The sequence below is a fragment of the Scatophagus argus genome, chromosome 14 (genome assembly GCF_020382885.2).
Source record: "Scatophagus argus isolate fScaArg1 chromosome 14, fScaArg1.pri, whole genome shotgun sequence".
NCBI classification, from domain to species: Eukaryota; Metazoa; Chordata; class Actinopteri; family Scatophagidae; genus Scatophagus; species Scatophagus argus.
In genome coordinates, this window is record NC_058506.1 from 12416940 (window position 1) to 12439598 (window position 22659).

Here is a 22659-nt window from a genome sequence, read left to right on the forward strand (position 1 = left end):
TCTAGAAAGCATGGTCCAGCAGGCAAGCCAAATAGTTCTATGAAAATCAAATATGTGAGCATTCTACTCACACGAATCCATATCCGGAGTGACCAAAACAGGAGACATCTACCTATAGGCTTATAATTAAATCTGACATACAGCACCACAAACCACAACCTCATAATATACCTTGAATCAAGACCTTTTTGGCACGGACTCAAAAGCAATAACACACAGTAGTGACATGTTCAGATTGCACAGATCCATTGCACAGGAAAACAACAATTATATTGGGTCAGATTAACCTGACCTGAACCCAATATACAGGAAGAAAATGTGTCTTGAACTGTTGCCCCTCCCTGCAGGTGCCCTGCTATGAGTGACGACCACCATGTTAATTAGGCCAGTGAACACCTCAGTGAGCGAGCTCGTAAATACTCCTTTGTCTGCTGGAGTACAACTTTCTACTTTCTAATACTTGTTAGGATAAAAAAAAAACAGTGGGTCAGTCAGAGGTAGGCTATTGCTGTGTGTATCCTCTCCATACATGAATGTCATGAACATGAACCATGTTAATTAGGCCAGTGGACACCTCAGTGAGCGAGCTCGTAAATACTCCTTTGTCTGCTGATGGTTTACTGGAGTACAACTTTCTACTGCTGGCAGAAGTCCAAGCAACACCTAATAACAAGGTGACAGTAGCTAAATGGCGATGTAACTTACCGTTCATCACACATAATATTTATGATCATTTATATGAAATGTAAACCTCTGTGCCACTGGAGTTTAGGAATCGTGGGTGCATGACACATGGTGTGAGCATTTGGCCTCTTTACGCACAATTCTACCCAAATGGCAGCGACATTACGCAGTGGACACCCAGAAATCGTGTTGAAGGAGGAAAACATCTAAATCTATACAGTGACACTGTTGCTGTCTCGTCTCCAGGATACAAATATATTCTTTGTTCATAGCCGTGTTCAACCAGAGCGCACCATGCGAACAGGGGGGCAGTGGTACCGGGTGGAGTCTTCCCCCCTTGTTCTCACATGTGCTCCGCCCGCCTGCGCTGATTGGATTGAAAATCATCTTGTCCATCTCCACTGAGCGAGAGGCCGTGTGTGTGTGTGTGTGTGTGTGTGGTTCATCCTCACACTAAGAAACGCCTACCCGGAGGAGCCGGTAAAGTCAGTCACTTCAAACTGAAAAACACGCTGCCTGGTCGCATTCAGGAGACATTCATGTATGGAGAGGATACACACAGCAATAGCCTACCTCTGACTGACCCACTGTTTTTTTTTATCTTAACAGGTATTAAGACGGGTTACGTCAGCTAATAACTTTCCATGAGTTTGGCATTTTTCTTCTGTGTCATACAAATCTAAGCTGATACACTAATCAAGACTTGTCTCGGAATTGCTGAGTGCGCTCACTGGATGCTTTGGGTGAACAGGTGGCACAAGCTCCGGTTCCCTTAATTTGTTATTAGGGGCGAGACGCAGGCACAACGGACTTAACGCACTTTACCGGACGTTAAGCATTTAATACCTGGCTTTAAGCTGGGCGAGGGGACGATCTGCACAGCTGTCTCCCTTGTTAAAAGGAGAAGTTTGACAAGGGAGCTGTGATGCCAGTAGCCGACAGCGACATGGTAGTGGACAACAGCCACGGGTTATACGAGGGTAAAACCCCAAATGGTGCCGGGAACGAGAGCGCCCTGCCGGCTTCATTATGCAGCCCTGCAGCTGACATCCTCAAGAACTTTTATCACACCAAACGGGTCGGGAACTACCTGATAGGCAGGAAGCTGGGAGAAGGATCGTTCGCCAAAGTCAGAGAGGGTCTCCACGCTTTGACTGGGGAAAAGGTAAGAGGACTCTTAAAGTGGAAAATGAAGAAATCTAAATTGGTCTTGCTAATTTCTCGCACTTGTATTTTTTAAACCAGAGACCAACTTCAGAAAAAAATACACATTTTTTTTTTCCACAAGACAACTACCTGATTTTTTTTTTCTGACAGTTAACTATAATGTTTTAACATCTAAAAATAAAGAGTGGAATGCAGCAAGGACTCTGATATGGTTTTAAATTTCATTTCAGTGGACACTGCCAGCAGTCATGTGCCTGCATGTGAACCGAGAGAAAAAAACTCTTTCTGTGTAATGACAGTTTAGCCTTTCATTCCTATTTTATAACATGCCAATCTAATAAGTCCTTAGCCTTAGAAAGTGATCATCCCTATTTGCAAAGCGAATCTATGTTAATGGGCTCATGCGGCACCACCAGCTGTTGAACTCAGCTACATGCTCAGCAGGGCTTGTTTTCTTGCCAAGTTCTAGTGACAATATTTACTTCTTGTGTGCGTGAAGGCGAGAGAGAGAAGGAGCTGGCTGTCGTTTTTCGCGACGTGTGCTGGATGACTTGGATACTTGCGCTCTCTGTGTGTTTTTTTTCTGAACCTCCTGCTTTGTTTGCTGACGGTGGTGATCTCACTGCTGTTGGGCGCGCAAGCCTCTGATAGGAACAGAGAGGAAAAGTATCCGGCCTATGGGGGGACAGAACTGCTACTTGCATATGAAATGATGTGGTTGATAAATGGGCTTCAGACTCATTATAATTCCGCCAGCACAGGGCTTTGATATGTGCTGCCATTGGCCACTGGTTGCCTTTGTCTCTTTAGGCTTTTTTTTTTTTCTTTAGAGGAGCTGCCAAGATATTTGCATATTGGAAAACAAGTACCTCCTGTTTGGTATGTGTTCCCGCATGTAGACCCATATCTGTTGGGGCATATGTAAAAACAAAATATGTGCCACTGAATTCAACAGCATAATAAAAATGATCTCTCCCCGTGTCCCCCCACCCCACACCAACCCAACCCATGCTGTTGCTGTGAGGAGAAAAGAAAGCGCTCCTCTCCCCTTCCCTCACTCTCTTTGTTGAGGATGATGCAAACACTTGCAATCACACTACCAAGCACATCACATGGTACTCCTCTCTCATTCAGTTGAACACAGGGTCCAGCGGGCACTGGAGGCAAGCGGAGGGCAGTGAGTTTATTCATGCAAAAGGGTAGTCAGGGGGAAAGGAAACACAGGAGAGATCCCAGGATCTCCACTATCATCACTAGAAAGTCTGTGTGGGTACAGGGATGTGTTTAAAGGCAGGGAGGTATGAAAGTGAGGAGAGGTCAGGGATGGTGCTGTCATGGTCAGGGGGCTTGGGAGGTCATATGCATGTGTTTTTGATGCCTGTAACCCACTTTCCCCTCCAAAGTCCCCCCGTCTCCCCCCTGTTTCTGTCTGAGGGGGTGCTTGATAAACAACTGAATCCCCCAGAAGCCCCCTGGCTGGGCACACCCCTCCCCCTCTATATACCCACCCAACCACCCCCATCCTCATATAGACTAGCCTACTGTAAATACAGTGCCCCATCCCCCCATACATACCCCACACCCGTTCTGTTATCCATTCTGCCTGCCGTAAACACGAGCCATCTATTACTATTGTGACAGCTCAACACACACACACAGAGCCAGGTTTAATTAGCAGCTGTAAAAAAGGTTTTCAGAGGTGAATCAATTATCAGAGATGAAAGGACGAAAGTAAAATAGAAAGACAAGCTGAAGGACAGAAGAAAGGGAGGACACACACAACCACTTTGGCCCTCACCATTTCATTAATGGATATGGTGATTAGTTTCACTGGTCATGCCTTTCCACGTCTTTGTGTGCTCTCCTTGAGATGATTTGCTGTGTATGGTAGCCATGCTCTTGAACTCAGTCTAGACGGGATACAAGGAGACACGGGCAAAGGATGAAATATAGTAGATGGGTACGTTATTGAATATAATTAGCTACAGAGGGAAGTAAAGTGTTTGTCATAAAGGTAAAGGACATGTAATGAAGCTTTTTATGAGGAGAGATCTTCTCCAAGGATACAACAAGGGCAGGTAGACAGACAGAGGATGTTGGGATTGAGAAATAAAAAAAAATCTGGCAATCTGTTCTTCTATGTCTGTTGTGTTTCAAAATGAGTGGACTCCCATTTACCCTTCCTCCGTCTACTTTCCACATTTGTCGCCGCTCCTCATGTGTGTTTAGTTGTAGCTCAACTCTGTGGCAAATGGGGGAATATTAAACGTCCATTTGGCCGTGGCGCCTTCTTGGATAGGGTAACATTTGCCTTTCCCCTAGTTTATGATGGTTCAGTAACCCCTCCAACACACACACACACACACACACCTCCCCCCCATACAGCCTCAAGGCCCTATAGCGCCTGGGCTGCCCCACATTGGGAGCAGCTGTGACAGAGAGGTCAGCGTCAAGTTATATACCCTGCAATGAAGACTGAGTAGCTTGTCACCTGTTACACTGCAATTCTCTAAAATCCTTTCTCCAAGACACAGCAGTGCATTAGTGCTCTATTCTCCATGGATATTATTCACAGTATCACATTGTGCAAACTTTAGGAGCCAAACTTGTGTCTAAAACAAAAGTCACCTCCTCCTCTGTCTCTCTCAATTTTTCCAGGTGGCTGTGAAGGTGATTGACAAGCGAAAGGCCAAGAAGGACTCGTATGTGACCAAGAATCTGCGCAGGGAGGGCCACATCCAGCAGATGATCCGCCATCCCAACATCACGCAGCTGCTGGACATCCTGGAAACGGAGAACAGCTACTACCTGGTGATGGAGCTGTGCCCCGGCGGCAACCTCATGAACCGAATCTATGACAAGAAGCGGCTGGATGAGAGGGAGACTCAGAAATACATCCGGCAGTTGGTGCTGGCCGTGGAGCACCTGCACAGGGCAGGCGTGGTGCACAGGTAAAAAAAAGAAAAAAAAAAAGGTTTCAAATTTCAGAGCAGAATCTATATAAATTCCTCAGAAAATATTGATAGTTTGCGTGGGTTAAAGCTGACTTTATGATCTGAGTCAGACATTATCCTCTTTCTCAAATTGTGGGTTAAGTCCTTATTGTGAACATTACTGTTAATCCACAAATAACCATATCTGTCTGCTCAATAATTGCTCTGCTGTGCTTTAGAGGGCTGCTAAGAATTTCTTAAAAAAATAAATGTGATTTTAAAAAAATGTGTGCAACAGCTAGATTTCCACGCACCGAGTTGATATTAGTTATTCCGCTGCATTTCTCCAACAAATAGTGTTACATCTCATGCTAAAGTGTTTTGATTCGATTTAGGGAAAACAACACATAAACTGAATCTCAAAATCAGATTTCAGATATAAATTTCACAAAGCTCTTCCCGGGAACATTCAGTTCTTTGTCCCTGAGAGCCTGGGAACAAAATTTTGATCATGGCGAGATGGCCTACGTAGATAACTGTATAACAGGATTTCTAAGACTGAGGAGGGATCTCGAGGTACACAATAGACCCTGAAAATCATCTAGCGTGACCCACATTGGGAGGGGTGTTTGTGTATGTATTAGGGCTGACCTCTATTGCCTGTCCATTGTATGATGATTAAGGCTCAGATAAGTTATCTTAAGCAAATACTGACACTGTGCAAGCATTGACATTTTTCTTTTTGTCTCTTTGTCTAACAGGGATCTGAAGATAGAAAACCTCCTGTTGGATGAGCAGGACAACATAAAGCTCATAGGTAACACAAGAGCTCCTGCATTTACAATATTTAACTCATCTCAGATTTCTCTTTCTGGTTCTTTCGTTTGCTTAGTGCAAAATAAATCTACTCATAAATGCAGAGCAAAGAACTACAAGAATATTCAAGCATTTAAAAATAAAAAAAGGCCTTTGATGCCAGTTACTGCAGAGTAGAAATAAAAAGATTTACTCAGCTGGAGTGGGACACGCAGTGTCTAATGTCCCACATGTGGTGAAGCGTTAAGAGCAATTAAATATCCTGTTAAAGCTCTTTCCAAGCTCTCACCATAGTGCTAATCTGCTTGTGTTTGTGTGTGCAATGCTGTGGTGAGGTGACTCGTTTTGATGGGGGATGGCAATAAACCTGGAAACGGCACTCATCAAGTCTCTTCTCCTCTCAGATTTTGGCCTCAGCAACTGTGCTGGCATCTTGGGATACTCAGACCCTTTCAGCACCCAGTGTGGAAGCCCGGCCTACGCCGCCCCAGAGCTGCTCTCCAGGAAGAAGTATGGGCCGAAGGTGGATGTCTGGTCCATGTGAGTGTATTCTCCTTTTTCGGACATGTAATCAGTTGTGGTCACATATTATTTTATTTAAATGTATTTCTCATTTTGTGAGTGCACACAGAGCTTTAGCGTGTATTCTGATCTTCCAGTGGTGTGAACATGTATGCGATGTTGACTGGGACTCTCCCATTCACCGTGGAGCCCTTCAGTCTCCGAGCCTTGCACCAGAAGATGGTAGACAAGGAGATGAACCCTCTACCTCCCTCACTCTCCACAGGTAAATATTGACAAAATGCAGCAACAAGTTTCCTTTGCTTTCCTTTTTTCACTGATAAGCATTTCTGAAGTTTGCAGTGAAAGCAGAGGAAAAACATTTAAAAATAAGATAATGTGAGAAGTCATAATGCATAACAGCAACAAAATGGCAGCACAACAGCAAACTGCCATTGGTCATAATCTCATGTCACCTTTCCTGTAAAGTCACTGGCAAAGAAAAACAATTTCTGACAATGTGCAGCCACCCCCTCTTTTTGGAGCAATATGACTAATAAACTTTTTGTTCTTTATATGTAGTCATTTTATATATAAGTAGAATTAGAATCAATTTGCATGGGCTTAAATCTAATAGAGGAAATGAAAAATAAAAATAAAAAACTCACAGGTGTGTGTACACTTGTTTGTAGTTGTGACATTCATACCAGAGATGCTTGTCCTCAGTGTGTTGCAACAGCAGCGTCACTCTCTAACATGCAAATTAAGGGATGGATTAACCGAGTTGTGTAAGTAGCTATTAATCATGCACAGATGACACAGATGTGTCATCTCATCTGTCTTAGGCAATAACGATATGAAAGCGGATGAAGGGGATGAGGGCCAAGTTTGTGGTCGGTGGGGACATGCGCTGTGTTGAAACAAAGGCATTATATAACTTGTACTCTTTCTCAACTATTCACCTGAAATGGCTGCATGATCAATTCTATGGTCTAGTCCTCTTTCTTCCCTTATGAGGACTTGTATATAGCTTTATAGTGTACTATTTTTACTTACCTTGTAAATTGTTAATTTATTTCACCTCTATATTTTTTGTAACTGTTTATGCACACTTTTTGCACTCTTCTTGTGTTCTTGTGAGCTGCCACAACAGGTGAATTTCCCCACTGCGGAATCAATAAAGTTCATCTTATCTTATCTTATCTTATCTTATCAGCGAGTTTACAGAGAAATTAGGCAATATTAACTTCCATTCCCGTAGTTGTCAAACGAATGAGTAGTCACATTTCTGGAAAAAAACAAAAACAAAAACATGAAATGTGAGAACATGTTTCAGTAGTAGAAAATATCCCTCTTTATGCAGTGAGTTGAGTTTCGGTGGCAGCGTATGAATATTTTCTCTCCCTCCGTCTGTCTCAGCTGCCATCTGTCTTCTGAAGAAGCTTCTTGAGCCAGATCCCAACAAGCGCCCCAATATCCACCAGGTGATGGCTGACTCGTGGCTACAGCTGGCCAACAAGAACACCGGGGCACCGTACCTCAACAGGTGGACAAACCGCTTTTTAAATAATCTGAATTTATATTTTGCAGCAGTGTGTCCTTTATTTTAGCTTATTTATGGCTACTTGTTGTTGGAAGTCGATTTCTAATTAAAGCTGAAGCACCAGAAAGCACTAACTATCCATTTCCGTTTAAAGGATTCATATCGAGGAAATCAACCACACCGTGTTGCTGCATATGACGGAGAAAATGAACTACAAGCACAGCGAGGTGCTGAGCGCTGTCCTCACCAACCGCGCCTGCCATACGCTGGCTGTCTACTTCCTCCTCAACAAGAAAATGAAGAGGCTCTCAAAAGAGTACAGGGTAAGGGGATACTGACTGACACCTGTGTCATGCCATTCTCAATAACACAGGGTAATCCCTACCTGTTTGTTTTTGTTCTGAAGTGATGAATCTGGTTACACAACAACCGGTTTTTCAAATGCTAAGGGCAGCTGTTTATTGTGTTTAGGAGATGCAGTTCCAGGAGAAAAAGAAGAAAGGAGAAAAACAGAAAAACGAATACTTCCAAACCCAATGGAGGAAGCATGTGGACAAGCTCACTATCCCCCCAAAACAGACGCCCATCTACCTGGCTGTTAGCAAGGGGCCCAGTAAGGAGAAGAAACACAGAACAGGTGAGGTGAATCATGATGCAGTACAAAAACACTCAGGCACATTTATTAAATAAAAAAAAAAAAAAAAGATACAATACTTTTTTAAACCAAAAAATACAACTTTATTTATTGTATTTTCCTTTATTCACACAGGGTAGGTTGACTGAGCATGCATGTTCTTGTACGGCATCGACCTGTTTCACACATACATAGTTACCCAGTCGTCTGTTCATCCATCCACCCCTCCTTCCATCCATCCATCCGTCCGTCCATCCATCCATCCATTGTTTGTCTGTCCATCCATCCAACCACCCATCCATCCATCCTTGTGAGAGGAAACATCCTGGACAAATTGCCAGCCAGTCGTAGGACGATTAAAAAAAATGATAATAATAATTTACCTGCTGACAGACTGAATGACTGAGAAAGTATAGTACAGAAGGAGATGAATAATACAAAATGAAGCTGAAATTTATCTAGTAACACGGTAGCATTAATTACATTTGTTCTTTTAAACTAGGCTCAGGATTTTTACAAGTGGTAGGTGACTCAAGAAAAACTTATACATGACAAAAAAAACTTGGGGGCAAAGATAAGTTCCTTTCACTCTTCTCAATTACCTGTGAGTAACGAGTGGTATATTGAGAGCCTATAGGCTGTTTCAGATCCAGCATGTCAGAATGTGCTGGTCTTCATGAGCTTAAAGTCAGAATAGAATGTTCTTGTACCTTTACACCTCTTTGTGACATGTTCTCAGATGAGATATCTCTGTGCTAACATGACATGTTGAATTTAGACACTTAAGACACTCACTGCTGCAGTTCTCAACTTTTCATTCAGTTCTATCTGCAGCAAGTTGAGCAATCAATGCTTCAAATGTATGTTTTGACAAACATCAAAATCCAGTTTTTCAGGATTGTGACAATACATCTCATTTCCTTCTCAGGTCTTTTGCGTGCCATAACTGGTGGCCATCGTAATTCCCCACTGGCACCACCGGGCACGGTCGCTTCTTCCTCAATGGAGTATTTAGAGATCCAACCTCTCTTTAACAACACCCCTCAGCAACGGCGGCGCTTGGCCACCCTCCCACAAGTAAACACGAGCCCAGAACACAACATACCTGCTCCACCAGCACCATCACCAATCGGCATGCATTCCTTTGGCTCCCTCTCCAAAGCTGAGCAAATTGAAGACACCCCAGCTTCACCTTGGTACAAGCTGACCAACGGGACTCTGTCTCCTCCCCGCCACGTCTCTGCTTTCCAACCTGACTCCTCTTACTTGAAGAAGGCCACAATCCCCAGTCCTCCCGTCCTCATTGTCAATCCGCAGCCCAAGAAAAGCGTCTCAGATTGGTGCGGTTCTTCAGACACCAGCGGAAGCCCCCCCAGCACCGTTGGAAGCCCTCCAGGCAGCTCGGCTTTCAGCCCTCCAAAGTCTGCCTTTAGCCCCCTCAACCCCACCTCAGCATTCAGTCCTCCTTCCAACAGCAGCAGCAGTGATCCCGATAGCCCGACGCACCGCAGCAAGTTCCCGTCCATGGGAATCGGACAGATCCTGAAGAAGAAGGTCCAGCTCCAGCCGTTCACCTTCCGGCCAGAACAGGTCGTCGAAGAAGTGGTGTCCCCACCACCCTATCCCATGCAGACTCTCCTCTGTGCTTCAGGTGCACTCAAGACCCTCTGTTGAGGTATGCAAGATGGAAGAAAATGAAAGAAAGACAGACTGAACTCAAGGCCCCTCTCAACATTTTGTTTAAGTTGGAGAGGTCTTCCAGAGCGGCCTTTTGAACTGTGAATTGTTCCTTTATTGCGACTGAGCCACTTTTCGTGACGGACATGATCAATCTTAAAAAAAAGTAGAGGTTTAAAAATGTTTTATCTCTTGCCACCGCTCTTATGTAATAAGAGTTGGTGACACTGAGAGGATGAGATTTGAGGCAGATCCCTGAGGGATGACTAAACCTCGCTGTGTCCTAGATACAGAGTGGACATGGGGCATCACGTAATATGAGCCTTGCCAATAAGATGTGCACACACACACACACGCACACACACAAGACACTGTATTATACACTGAGTTAAGAGATACTCTCTTATGTAATATTGCTGTAACTGGTTACTAATTGAGCCGTAAACTGATTCACACCAGCTAACAGACCCCAACCCTCTCCCTGATTACATGTATAAATGTTTTTGTCTCTGTGAAAACTCTCTAAGATACCCACTGACTTCCAGGCAGCTGCCACTGTATCCTCAATGCTGACTGGATGAAGAGGCTCACTGCACTATACCTAAAAACCAAAACCTATAGTAACAACCTTTACCATCTTTTACCTCACTGCATTATTCATACATAAATGTATAACGGCAGTCATTTATGACATGCTTGTGTGGATTTTGCCACAGTGTTGCAGTGTTTGAGCGTTAGTGCCATTAGAATCGATCAACACACCAAAATAGAAGTAGATACCAAGAACCAGAGTCATACTCTCACTTTTTATAATGTTCTCATAAACTATCACTCGACACTAATAATAATTCACAGCTATAACTTTTTCTATACAAGTGTTGATTCACCTCTACAACCCACAGGGAAACTGTAAAACTGTCTTAGTTATGACTCTCACTGGAGGAAATGGCTGTTCATACTCAGTTTTAGAGAAAAAAAAAAAGAGAAGATAAAAAAAATAGAGCATCAAAGCCTTATGAAACTGATCAACCTCGCCCACGGTTGGAGATATAAAGGTGGGAAGAACTGCTACTAGGATCAAGTAATATCCATGAAAATACATCACATTTTTTTGTCTTAATACTGTAGTTTGTGCAATAGTCTTAAGTGTTAACTGCAATGACGAGTATTTGCCAAGAGCTCTCTGAGAGTGATGTGAAAATTGTGCTTGTAAATAACGATACGACTCCTGTGTTCCTGTCACTTATGCGCGAAGGGATTCTAAAACGTTCGTTGAAATTGTTCACGTTAGAGGCTTCAGAAAACTATTTGACCCTGCAAAAATTCTTCCACAGGCACACAAGGCTTTTCACTGTTAAGATACTGTAGAATCTCTTCCTGTCCAAATAAAAAGTTTGCATGCAATGTTTCATGAGTCGAATTGTACTGTTAACATTTGAAAATTACGTCTTTGTACCTTTTTTCTGGTTGATACTGAGATTGATACAGACACGGGGGGTCTTTTGTAAGATTTTGTAACGGATGGTTTTGTTCGAGTGTCAAGAGATTTCTATGCTGTATATAAAGTATTTTAAATATTTATACTGAGTCCATTATGTGTCTGTCTGGTCTTTCAGATGTGCCTGCTTACTGTCTGGGTTCATTTCTCCACACATGCCAACATACAACTTCCCTCTTAACTGAAAAAAATACAGGATTAATACACTCACTATAATTAAGTAATTCCACAAAAATCCACGGGATCCAACATTCTTGTTAATTTATGTAGAATTTACACAGAGCCAGAGGCGTGTAATTTACTGCTAAAGCTCTGAGCTCCAGGAGAACTTAATGAAGATGGGCTTCTCTGCCATGGAGGGGGTCTCTGTGGCTTTATAACCTCAATGTGCCACTTGTCTCACATACCATGTACATTTCCCACGGGACACCTGTGGTGGGTAAAAAAAAAAAAAAAAAAGCAACACACCCTTCCAACAGCTGAAGGATCCTTAGGACTGACACACACACATGTTCCAGACCCTCCTTCTCACACACACACACATACACACACACTGTAGACACTAATCTACTCAGCTGCTCCCCCGTCCCCATCATAAACCTCTTTGGGTAACACTGCCCGGACGAGACAAAGAAGGGGGATCGCCAGAGCTCTGAGACAAACACACATGAGGCACCACAAACAGGGCCGTCCGATTAAATCGGCGTAGCTAAGCTGATAAAAGCCGAGGGACAAGAGTGGCTATAAAATGCATTAGAGCCAGAGCCTTTTGTTTATCAAAGACAGTCGGACAGTTAGTCAAAAATCCCCGGGCAGTCCAGTGAGACAAACAGGCTGTGAATACTGTGGCTTAACCACAGCGCTGAGCGAAAGGGCAGTATACACCACAGGGCATGTACAGGTAATACCTGTACCTAAGTGTTGAGTGGTGATCTAGTAACACCTGTAGTAATACGCAGGAATACGCAAGCACAAGCACGCACACATACGCACAACAACAAACTACTGACAGAAAGGAGCGCTCGGAAAGTCACCTCTTGATATTAGCTCCTAAATGGATAATTGTTAATTATAGTTAGTTAATTTATTCATTTGATAAATAATTATTAATTAAAACTACAATAAATTCATTTTGAGTTGTGACCCGATGGGCTCTGTAAAATTGTGATGGACATTTTCCCTACATTTGTACTTTTGACAGGTTAAATTATTAATGGAAAAAAGTAAGTGACAGATTAATAAATAATGATAATGTAAGAAAAAGTAAGTAGTAGGATCAGACAGCTTCTTGGAGGATTCCGAATGCAAAAGCAAGTTGTTAATAAACAATAATCTCAGGACGCATCAAAGGTAGAAATCCATACTGATGAGATAAAGACAAAAAAAACAATAATTTTCTTTAACACAGATTATTTCAACATTAATCTATGAGCAAAGAGGTCAAGTTGCAATGATGAGTCTGTGATAAACAAACATCCACCCCACCGTCCCAGTAGGGGCTGACCATAAGTAGATTATTTATATCTGAATCATATTCCAGGATTTTTAAAGCAACGTTATGTAGGAATTGGTATTTTGTGCAGTTTGCCGCCCCCACAGTTTGAGTGTAACATCACTATCGTCAACATGAATCCCAGTTTCCTACAATATTATGGTCAGATGTAATGTACTGTACATACTGACTACAAATAAAACTTGGCAGCGTTATGCATTGTGTCTAACTAACTTGTGTCTTGATGTAATCATGCTCAGAAACTTTTAGCTGCCGAGCAGCGCTAGCTGCACAGCTAAGTGAGCTGACTGGCTAAAGGCAGGAACAATTAAAGCTGCACTACATAGACAAAAGTATCCAGACATACTTCTTTATGGGGCTGTTTTTCTGGGCCCCTTACTTCCAGTGAAGGAAAATCTTAATGCTTCAGCATACCAAGAAATTTTGGACAATGCTATGCTTCCAACTTTGTGACAAGGTCCTTTTCTATTCCAGCATGACTGTGCCCCAGCACACAAAGAAAGACATGGCTGGATGAGTCTGGTGTGAAAGAACTTGAAAGGACCACACAGAACCCTGACCTCAACCCCACTGAACACCTTTGGGATGCACTGGAATAGACGCCTTTTTGGATTTATGGGCAGCATTCATTCAAGTACAAATCAATGTGCCATTAAAAATGATTTAGCAGCTTTTAGTTGAAGGTAGAATGGTTTAAAAATGTTCCTTGAAAACTGACAATCGTGATAATCGATGATGCCTAAAACAACACAAAAAGTTAGTATGCCAGATTTCTTCAGGAATGTCAAATATGTTTTGATGCATAGCAAATTTAGAGGTCTTATAGGGAAACTATACATCTTCATATGCATTCACATGCACCTTTAAGTTGAGCTTTATTGTCATTTCACACATGTAGAAACATGAGATGGAACGAAATTAGTTTCCCTGGTCCCGGTATAAGCCCAATAACCTACAAATACTAATGCTATAAATATAACAAAGAGAAGAGAATCGTCTCCACACCCTGAGACTTGCCTTTCAAATACTGACAGAACATTAAACAAACAATCTCTGTGGAATTAACTGATAACCTGTGTGATATTCATGAGTGATCTCCAAAGACTTGTTTGCTTCCTGTTTTTGACCATGCAAAAACAAACAAACAAACAAACAAACAGAAAAAACAATCTTTCAATGTTTAAGTCAAGTTTAATGTGAGGTCAACCTGACTACTTACTGTATAGCAAGACTTTATTTCTGTCAGTCTGTTCAGGCTATGATCCTGATGACACTAATCCTGTTTTCAGCCCCCCCCTCTCCTCACATATATGCGCACAAACACACACACAACAGGGTGTCACTGGCAATGGGACAAGCCTTTGTGTCTGAGAAAAACAGGCGATTAACCTGCTATACAGTGATGAACGCCGGGTACTTGCCTGCTCACCACACACACAAACACACACACACACACACACACAGACAACCTGAGAACCCTGGTTCAACCTCAAAGACCAGTACTGCCTTCCTCAGCAGCTCTCACACCTGCAGAGGACAAGAAGGAGAGAGTGAGAGACAACTAGACAACCAGACAGACACTGACGTACACAAAGAGTGTGTGTGTGTAGGGGGAAAAACAAGCAGATGTTTCTAATGAAGGCTTTGAGTACTCAGAGGGGATTTGGGTTATTCCGTCAGACAAGTCTCTAACTGGTCGGCTACCTAGTTTGATCACAGGCACAGATGAAGGTGATTAATGAGACGAGAAGGCTGTAGCTTATTGCAGATTTTGCGCTTTCACTCTAGAGGTGTTGTCTGACAAAAAAAAAATAAGAAAAAGAATTGGGCTACATTTCACAAATGCTCTTGGCACCAAGATCATCTTACACCCACTGATCCCTGAGATTAATTTGGGAAATTTAAACTGCCAGATGAAGGGGTCTACTAACTGACCTGCAGTTTAGTCTGTCTGACACAAAGACAAAGATGAGACACGACTGTCTTAATGACTTTAGGTCTAAAAAGAAGATTTTAGCGGAGCATATGTCAAGCAACCAACTATGTTAGAAAAGTAGTGACAATGAACCAAAGCTCTGTTTTGTTTTTTTCTCCATATGTTTTGTCATATTGATAAAAAAAACTATTAAATATATTTGAATGGCATTTAAATAAAGGCACAGTGTAAATAAATTAGCATGAACAAAACAGTCACATTTGAATTAACTGCTGCTGAAATTTCACAAGCACAGCACAGATTAAATATAACTAACTGTAGCTGTTATGGAACACAATGGACCCAGGGTTTGTGCTGTGGAAAATCAAGAGTTAAACCCAGGAACTGGTCACAAACAGCTATGAGCAACTGGTGGGGTGTGGCTCTTTTGTCAGGCGAAGACCAAATATTATGATGGGAAGGCCAAAAATTGCAAATTGCAAAGGAACAAGTGCTGCTTAAAATTGTAATTATTGAAATGAAGATGTTTTTCCACATTTTAATTGACAAAACCACACACACACACCAGGTGCCAGAAAGTAATTCAGTTTCCTTGTTGCTCACCTTATTACAGAAACAGAAATGTTACTGAATGTGGTCTCTTAAACAGAAACATTTTCACTTTCACAAAGTAATCCTTTTCATTCCATGGAAAACAACAAACATATTTTGTAAGTTGGCACACAGGTGGCACTCCTTGAGATATTTCTTCCTCTCAAAAACAAGATCAGAAATTCGATCAAAGAGCAGATCTCAACCAATCGGATTTCAGAGTCTGCAGCAACAGCAGCATGACTTCGAGCAGCCATTGGTGCAGTGTTTCACACAGCAAAGGCTCTAATTGGTTGACGGTGTGCCGAGGCTTCATTGCCTCCATGGCAACATTGCTTCCTTATTGCTTAGGGAAGGTGAAAAGGAGGGAAAGAGGGGAGGCGACTTTCACTCAGACGCTACCTCTGCATTATTCATCCTTTGTCCCCGAGTGCTCGTAGAATGTGTGTAGATGTACCGTGTTTGTGTTTCTGTGTTGGTCTTGGTTTGGGTGGTAGCGATTGGTTGAGACTTAAAGAGTGAATGGGGTGAAACCGGCGCAATAATTGCACTCAGCAGTGCAATGCATCCAGCAACACTGTGTCTATATATAAAACAGCCAAATGAGTTCAGAGGCCATTCAGTAAGCCATTCACAGTGACGTTTAGTTCAAATGCAGTTACTAGCCTTTACTCTTATTACTCTGCATGGAACAACAAACAAACAAACAAAATGGGACATATTCAGGCTGTTATGAGACATACCAGCAAACATCTGGACAGTGGACTGTCTGGCCGGCTTGCATCACCCACTCTCTGTGCTGGATGCAGGCAGCCACCTCATCCCAAAGCCAGGACTGAACTGCAAAACAACAACAACGACACCCACCACCAGCAGCAGAAACAACAAAAACCACGAGGCTTGTTTGTTGTTGTTTTGACTTCTTTTTTTTTCCCCAGCAGTCGAAGAAGGGGGGAATTAGAAGGAGGGGGAGGGAAAAAGAGGGGCAAGGGTGGGGTTAGTAGGGAGAAAAACATCACACATGGATTAGGGTGGGGGTTCATTCAGGACTCCTCCCCTGTGTATGCGTCTGAGCATGAGCAGGGGATAACGTCTGTTGACAGGCATGCCGGCCAGCGAGCTGGCTGGCTGTTCCTCCGGCGGCGAGCACGATGACAAGATGGCAACAGGCACTCAGCATAGCACGTGCTCTCAGTTGCCATCGCAACCTGCCCTTGGATACAGCGTGCTGGTTGGCCATTTCTAACTGTTGTTGTTCTGGGAGGCTGATGAAACCTCGTGGATGAGGGAGGGCAAACGGTGCAGCATGCTGCCGCTTTCCCGCCTTAGTAGAAAGTGTTGCTGGGCACATTAGCGGTCAGTTGGTAAACAAACACTCAGCCTTTTATATATAATCACCCCCGCCTCCTTCTCAAACCCAAAGACCTTAAACTTGCTGTTTAACTGTTAAATCCAAAAGATAGTTCTAATTAGAGACAAAGCAGAATGAGCCAGTGATCCCCAACAATCTCAATGCACACAGCTGATGAAAGGGAAAGATTATCCCCATAGTTTAAAGTTGTCTTATTCGGTTTAGCCCCATACGTCAAACTGACAATAATGAAATGCATTTGTGAATACTTTCTTTGTGTTTGTTGAACACTTTATTACACAGAAATAATTAAGGAAAAACAAGCTTGTACAACTGCGAACAGACAAAACAAATATAAACAAAGAAATAATGAGTCCATGTAATAACAAATTAATGGATGCAACTCACTGGAAAAATCTGTTACTGTTTGGGGGAAAAAGAACAGCCTTTTGATAATTCTTAAATGACAAATTATCCAATAACTTATCTGAGATGCAGAAAATGTTTAAATGTGTGTCTCTTTTAATGGTCAGACAAACAAATTCCTCAACTGTTGTTCTCTTCTAGCCTCAACATTGCAGTGAAAGGCATATCCAGCAATCCTTCAAGGCTCCATGCACAGAGGAAGGGAACAAAGAAAAAAGTGTTTATGAGTGTGTGTGTGTGTGTGTGTGCGCGTGCGTGTGTGTATGGCCCCGAGTGGCCCGATCAATATGGCATTGTGCTGAGTGTGCAGCCCGCCTGATGAAATCCTGCACAAATAAACATTCTGCTCATAGCAGACGTTCACTCTGCACTGAGGCATACAGAGAAGACGGTGCCACGAGCCACAGGAGCCAGGCTGACAACATGATTGATTACAAGTGCAGCCACTCTTTGTTTCACCATCGGTAATGAGGACAAAGCGGCGTGGAAGGTGTGTGTGTGGGTTCACATAGATGTCTGTGCACAAGGTGAGGCTAGGACAAAATATATTACAGAGGGAGTGTGGTTGAGATGAAACTTCGAGGAGGAAGCGTTAATGAAAAGGTAGCTGTGAGGAGTGAGGATATTAAATCCTCACGTTCAACACCTGGACAAAGCACCCACCCAGACAGGTTGACGTCCATCACTGTCATGCCTCATCACATCCCTCCTGAAGGCCAGCTTCAATCTCCTCCAGTCTGAGTGCCATGGACATGACCAGCATTTTCATCTGGGAAGGATGGGGATCGGGCAGGAGAGATGTTGGAAGGGAAAGGACACGAAGGAATGAGAGCAGGGAAGGAATGAAGGGGGAAATGGACAGGTGGGAAACGAAGGGAGCAGCAGCATGCAGCGAGGAAGAAAGAGGGGAGGAGTAAAGATAATTGGAAAACAGGAGACGATACCCAGAGGGGAAGTGGCCAGGGATGGATGAGTAAAGGGGGAGAAGAGAGAGTGGGGAGGGGGGAGGCAGGTCAGTGAGTGTACTAAACGGAACACCCAAACAAATGTCTGTAGACCTCTCAGACACACAGAATACATTAAGTATGGCGGCAGGGGTAACAGGCACATTCATCACATGCAGTATAGTCAAGGACAAAACACTCAAGTGTGGGACTGGCTGTCGTTTTTCATACGAGTGTCGACACTTGAACTACTGCCAATATCAAAACAACTTTTTCTGATATTTTACTTTGGGAAATAGAAATGTTTTTCTGCAAAAAAAACTTTTTTATTTTAAAATTTGACAATATAAGTAGGGCTGCAACTATGATTTTCATTGTTTCATATCAGCCAATTATCTTTAAAATTTATTGATGACAGTCAAGAAAATGTCGAAAAGTTCCCACACATAACCGCTTTAAAATAAAATAACCGCTTGTCTTATCGGACAACCCAAATTCAATTCACAGTAAAGCAGAACCACAGACTGTTGTGCCCTTTGTTAGCTTCATAAAAGACTGAGAGGATCACCACAACCACTGCTGATTAACTTTTTTGTCTATCAAGTATTACATTAATTAAATTATTTTAACTTTAAAAAGAAACTTAACTTCTCAGATGCAAAATATATCTATGTTAACTTACCTAAACACAAACAATGCTGCAAGAAATTTGTTTAAATGAAATACAGTTTAATAATAGCCCAGACAGAAACCGTCTGATCGCCAGCTTCCGATACTTGTTGATACTCGTTGGAACAATTTGAATTTTGAAACCTGTGTGAGCGTTGTTATATAACACTCAGGAAAAAAAAAATGACTGAGTGAGCTGGCAAAAGAGCTCAACCATAGTGCTGATGGAAAGCATCATCAATTGCTGCGTGAAAAGATTTATGTTTACAGAATGGGTTTCAACAATGGCTGTAAAACCACCTAAATTTAATACAGTCAGTGTGTAGCTATAGTCAAATCAATCTTGAGCCTGCTTACACATGGAATAAACACAAGTCAATGACAAACTGGACTGAGGTGGTAACCTACATATTAAGCAAAGAGAATATGAATTAAGCCCATTCATTTCATTACGCGGCGCCCTTACACACCCTTTGTTTGAGAGACACATGGTATAGCAACTTTATTACAGTAGTGGCATTTGTGGTTTATGATGACTTAAGTGTATGGTTAAGTGGTTCGCAAACACTTAAGGGAAAATACAATTATCATACCTTTCTATCTGTCACTTTGAAACTATCCAAACGACAGACAATGCTAATATACTGACAGACATGAAACGTCAAGAAGGACTTCAAACCAAATCTGATCATCTGCTGCTGACGTGCAATGTTTTTTCTTTGGAACCTTTGAGCCATAGACAGTTGCATAGATAACATCTCGCAATGAACACAACGGATCAAATGTCACAAATTCCACTTGTCATTGCCCAATAAAAACAAAATGTCGTAGGTACAACCAGGTATAGTGACAAAGACGCTTCATGATCAAAACATGTTTTTCCTCTAACAAAGATTCCTCAACATGCTCTCCATCACAATCTATTGTCCGTAATGCAAGAGAGTGGGAGGGCTGGCAGGACCTCCTGTGCACTATGGCCACCTACTGGCCAAACTGAGTTTTACTGCTATTTTTTCAAACAAAGGATGATTGAGAACAACTATAGAAATAACTACATTATTCCAGGTGTGAAAAAAAAGACATAAGTACCCTCTGAATTTTCATAATAAAGTAAGAGTGTGACAAGCAGGAAATAAATTAAAAATATGCAGAAAACCTTTGGATTTAAATATTAAAACTGAAATTTGAAGAAAATTGTATTTTAATGTAATCTCAAATGGCATGGGGCACAAATCCCTTTGCCAGGGATGACACAGAGAAATGAGGTAATGTCTGATATCAACGTCTGCCCGTCACAGGAGTGAGGACTTCCCAGAACAAAGCTGATGTCATCTTTAGTACAACCTGTGCATTGATAATCAATGGCAGAAAGCTTCTTGAATGCAACATGAGAGCATTGTCAGTAAACAATCCCACAGAGAACAGAGAGTCATAGCAATGAGATGCAGAGATAAATAGCAATGTGCAGGTCAGACCTGTAGTTTCTTCAACACTTTTACACATCAACAAGACAAATTTAAGGGCTAAACTTTATTTGTGTTAGGGGAAACACTCATAGCTACACATCCTTATGAACTTAAAAGCAGGTATTCTGCTCAGTGTTTTACACATTTCATTTCATGGCAATACAGTATCGGAGAAAACAGACAAAGAAAAGCAGCAGCAGTAAATTACCTCTGTCAGCTGTTGTTCAACAATGCCTCTGTACTCCAGTGTGACTGGCTGCTCTTTGGGGCCCTCTGCTGCCAACATCTGGCTTGCAGAGCCAAGCACATAGCTGAAAGAGGTTCACAGAATATCAGGGTGCTAAATGCAGGTGCAGTGGGATGCGTACCATTAACACTCCTGTGCAACCAATGACATTCAGCGCAATTAATCAAACCTTAAACACTACCTGTGCGAAGCTTTGTGGTATGGCACTGGACAGGATTTTAAAGTAACTGTAGAAAATGTATTATTTTATTGTGCAGCTACGAAATATGTTTCGAGATTATAACATTCAAACTCGTGCTTCGGCATACAGCAAATAAGCTTTTAATAGTGTGAAATCATGACATCGGTGGACAACATCTTACACGGCATACAATCACTTTTTGACCAACGCTCAGAAATGTATTAAAATCGCATGAAACAAATGTTAACTGATGTGGTCTGTCTTTAAATATTGATAATATCCCCAGCCCTAAACATACCTGTCAATGTCTGCTACATTCAAACAGAATGTAAATCTCTTGTGGTCCAGGGTCTTGGGCGTGGATGCGTAAACCATTCCTAGCACAGAGTGGCAGCCTCGACACAAAAGATCCACGATCAGACTGCAGGGGGAAAATTACAAGAATAAAGGATTTAACAGTTTAAGAAGTCAGACTGGGCCACAGCAATATGTCTTATTCCAGTTATTTGGCAACTATAGTTACTAGTTACTTTGCAGATTAAGATTTCCCACACAAAACATACGATCAAATTACAAACATATGATTCCCTGTTATAGATTAAACCATCTAACGATACAAAGCATTTAAAAAGAGATCATCCTACGAGGTATCTTACTTTAAATGCTCCAACTATCAAGCATCAGTTATAAAAACAAAATGATATAATACATAACATTACGGTTTAATTCACAGCACAATCCGCGCATTTAAATTAAGATGAAGACCATTTTGTTGATATGACTTCTGTGATTTAAGTCAAGTTGAATCGTAACTGAGTATTTTATCTTACCAGAAAGATCGTTTGCTGACTTCATACATGCGATTGTCTTTTCCAACCAAAACGTTGTCAGTGACCCCTGAGACCAAAACACCGCAAACATGTCAGCAGAACACTGCAGCATTGCATCCATAAGGTAACGTCCAAATGTATATGTCCAACTTCCAACACTGCAATTGAATGCACCATTCTATCTGACTTTTCTTTCAGTCTCTCTCTGCAGTTTGAAGTGATTCATCATAAAAAGCTGTAACGTTATATCCCGGACACATTAAAATACTACAGATCCCAAAGCGGTGATATAAATTGCTGTTTTCACCGTGAATACACAGTTTGGGCACGAAAAGAAGAAAGACTAGCAATCTAAAATCCAGACTCACGCTTCAATCTTATTTGGTTTTGGCCGTCTTCACTTCCATCCCAGGACAGTGAGTCCCCAACAGGCAACTTGCACTTTCCGCAGATGAAGACCACAGGTCCGTCGTCGCCGTCTTCGTCCACCTCACCCTCTTGGCCAAACAACTTTTCTTCGACAGCGGTGGAGTCTATACTGGATGTTTCAAACGTGCAATTCAAACTTTTCTGTCGGTGTTTTAACGGCTTTTCCCTGGTCGCCATTTTTACTAGCTTCGCCAAAACAAGCAGTTCGAACTTACGCGGGTGGTGAGTTCATGAAGTATCCACACGACGGCGCGAGATCTGTAAGTATGTGTACTTCCGCCGTCGTCTGTGGAAGCCAAAGACACAACCCAGTGCTTAATGTAAATAATACTCTCAGAAATTAAAAGGACCTGGATGAATGTGTGCGTGTAATTTAATATTTTTCGAGTCCAGAGGGAATCGAATCGGCGACCTACCGGTCACAAGGCGCTTCTCTAACCTCCAGGTCACGGTTTTAATTTTGATTTGTAACTAAACAGAAACCCCTATTGATTATTCATTCATTCATTATTTAATAAGTTTCACATGAGTACGCCAGAATCCCTATTCTTGCTGGCTACGAGTTATTGTTTGTTTGGTTTGTTTTGTTTCCATTTTTCATCATTTCATTTACGTGGAAAAGT

General features: G+C 42.1%; 2 protein-coding genes across 3 annotated transcripts; one reads left to right on the top strand and one right to left on the bottom strand.

Moving 5' to 3' along the window:
• Positions 1 to 514: 514 nt before the first annotated feature.
• On the top strand, positions 515 to 11543 carry hunk (hormonally up-regulated Neu-associated kinase). Its single transcript, XM_046410482.1, has 9 exons — positions 515 to 1849; positions 4510 to 4802; positions 5546 to 5601; positions 6005 to 6140; positions 6260 to 6387; positions 7521 to 7647; positions 7799 to 7967; positions 8116 to 8281; positions 9207 to 11543. The coding sequence occupies exons 1-9, from the start codon at positions 1610 to 1612 to the stop codon at positions 9950 to 9952; spliced, it is 2061 nt and encodes a 686-aa protein (XP_046266438.1). The 5' UTR covers positions 515 to 1609; the 3' UTR covers positions 9953 to 11543.
• Positions 11544 to 14234: 2691 nt separating this feature from the next.
• mis18a (MIS18 kinetochore protein A) lies at positions 14235 to 22289 on the bottom strand. Of its 2 annotated transcripts, XM_046411375.1 has the most exons (6): positions 21976 to 22289; positions 21608 to 21674; positions 21076 to 21198; positions 20558 to 20660; positions 17934 to 18039; positions 14235 to 14493 (listed from the first exon to the last, which is right to left on the bottom strand). In XM_046411375.1, the coding sequence occupies exons 1-5, from the start codon at positions 22211 to 22213 to the stop codon at positions 17959 to 17961; spliced, it is 612 nt and encodes a 203-aa protein (XP_046267331.1). In that variant the 5' UTR covers positions 22214 to 22289; the 3' UTR covers positions 14235 to 14493; positions 17934 to 17958. The 2 variants fall into 2 exon arrangements, with proteins under 2 accessions (XP_046267331.1, XP_046267330.1); XM_046411374.1 differs by lacking the exon at positions 14235 to 14493 and having other exon boundaries at positions 17111 to 18039; positions 21976 to 22288.
• Positions 22290 to 22659: the final 370 nt, after the last annotated feature.

Excerpts from the sequence above, each read along its gene's own strand:
- mis18a (XM_046411375.1), bottom strand. The coding sequence starts at position 22,213 with ATGGCGACCAGGGAAAAGCCGTTAAAACACCGACAGAAAAGTTTGAAT. Across the intron at positions 21,675-21,975 it reads AAACCAAATAAGATTGAAGC|GGGTCACTGACAACGTTTTG; the intron begins GTGAGTCTGGAT and ends TTTTGGTCTCAG. Across the intron at positions 18,040-20,557 it reads TTGAACAACAGCTGACAGAG|ATGAAAATGCTGGTCATGTC; the intron begins GTAATTTACTGC and ends CATCCTTCCCAG.
- hunk (XM_046410482.1), top strand. The coding sequence starts at position 1,610 with ATGCCAGTAGCCGACAGCGACATGGTAGTGGACAACAGCCACGGGTTA. Across the intron at positions 5,602-6,004 it reads GGACAACATAAAGCTCATAG|ATTTTGGCCTCAGCAACTGT; the intron begins GTAACACAAGAG and ends TTCTCCTCTCAG. Across the intron at positions 7,968-8,115 it reads GGCTCTCAAAAGAGTACAGG|GAGATGCAGTTCCAGGAGAA; the intron begins GTAAGGGGATAC and ends TATTGTGTTTAG.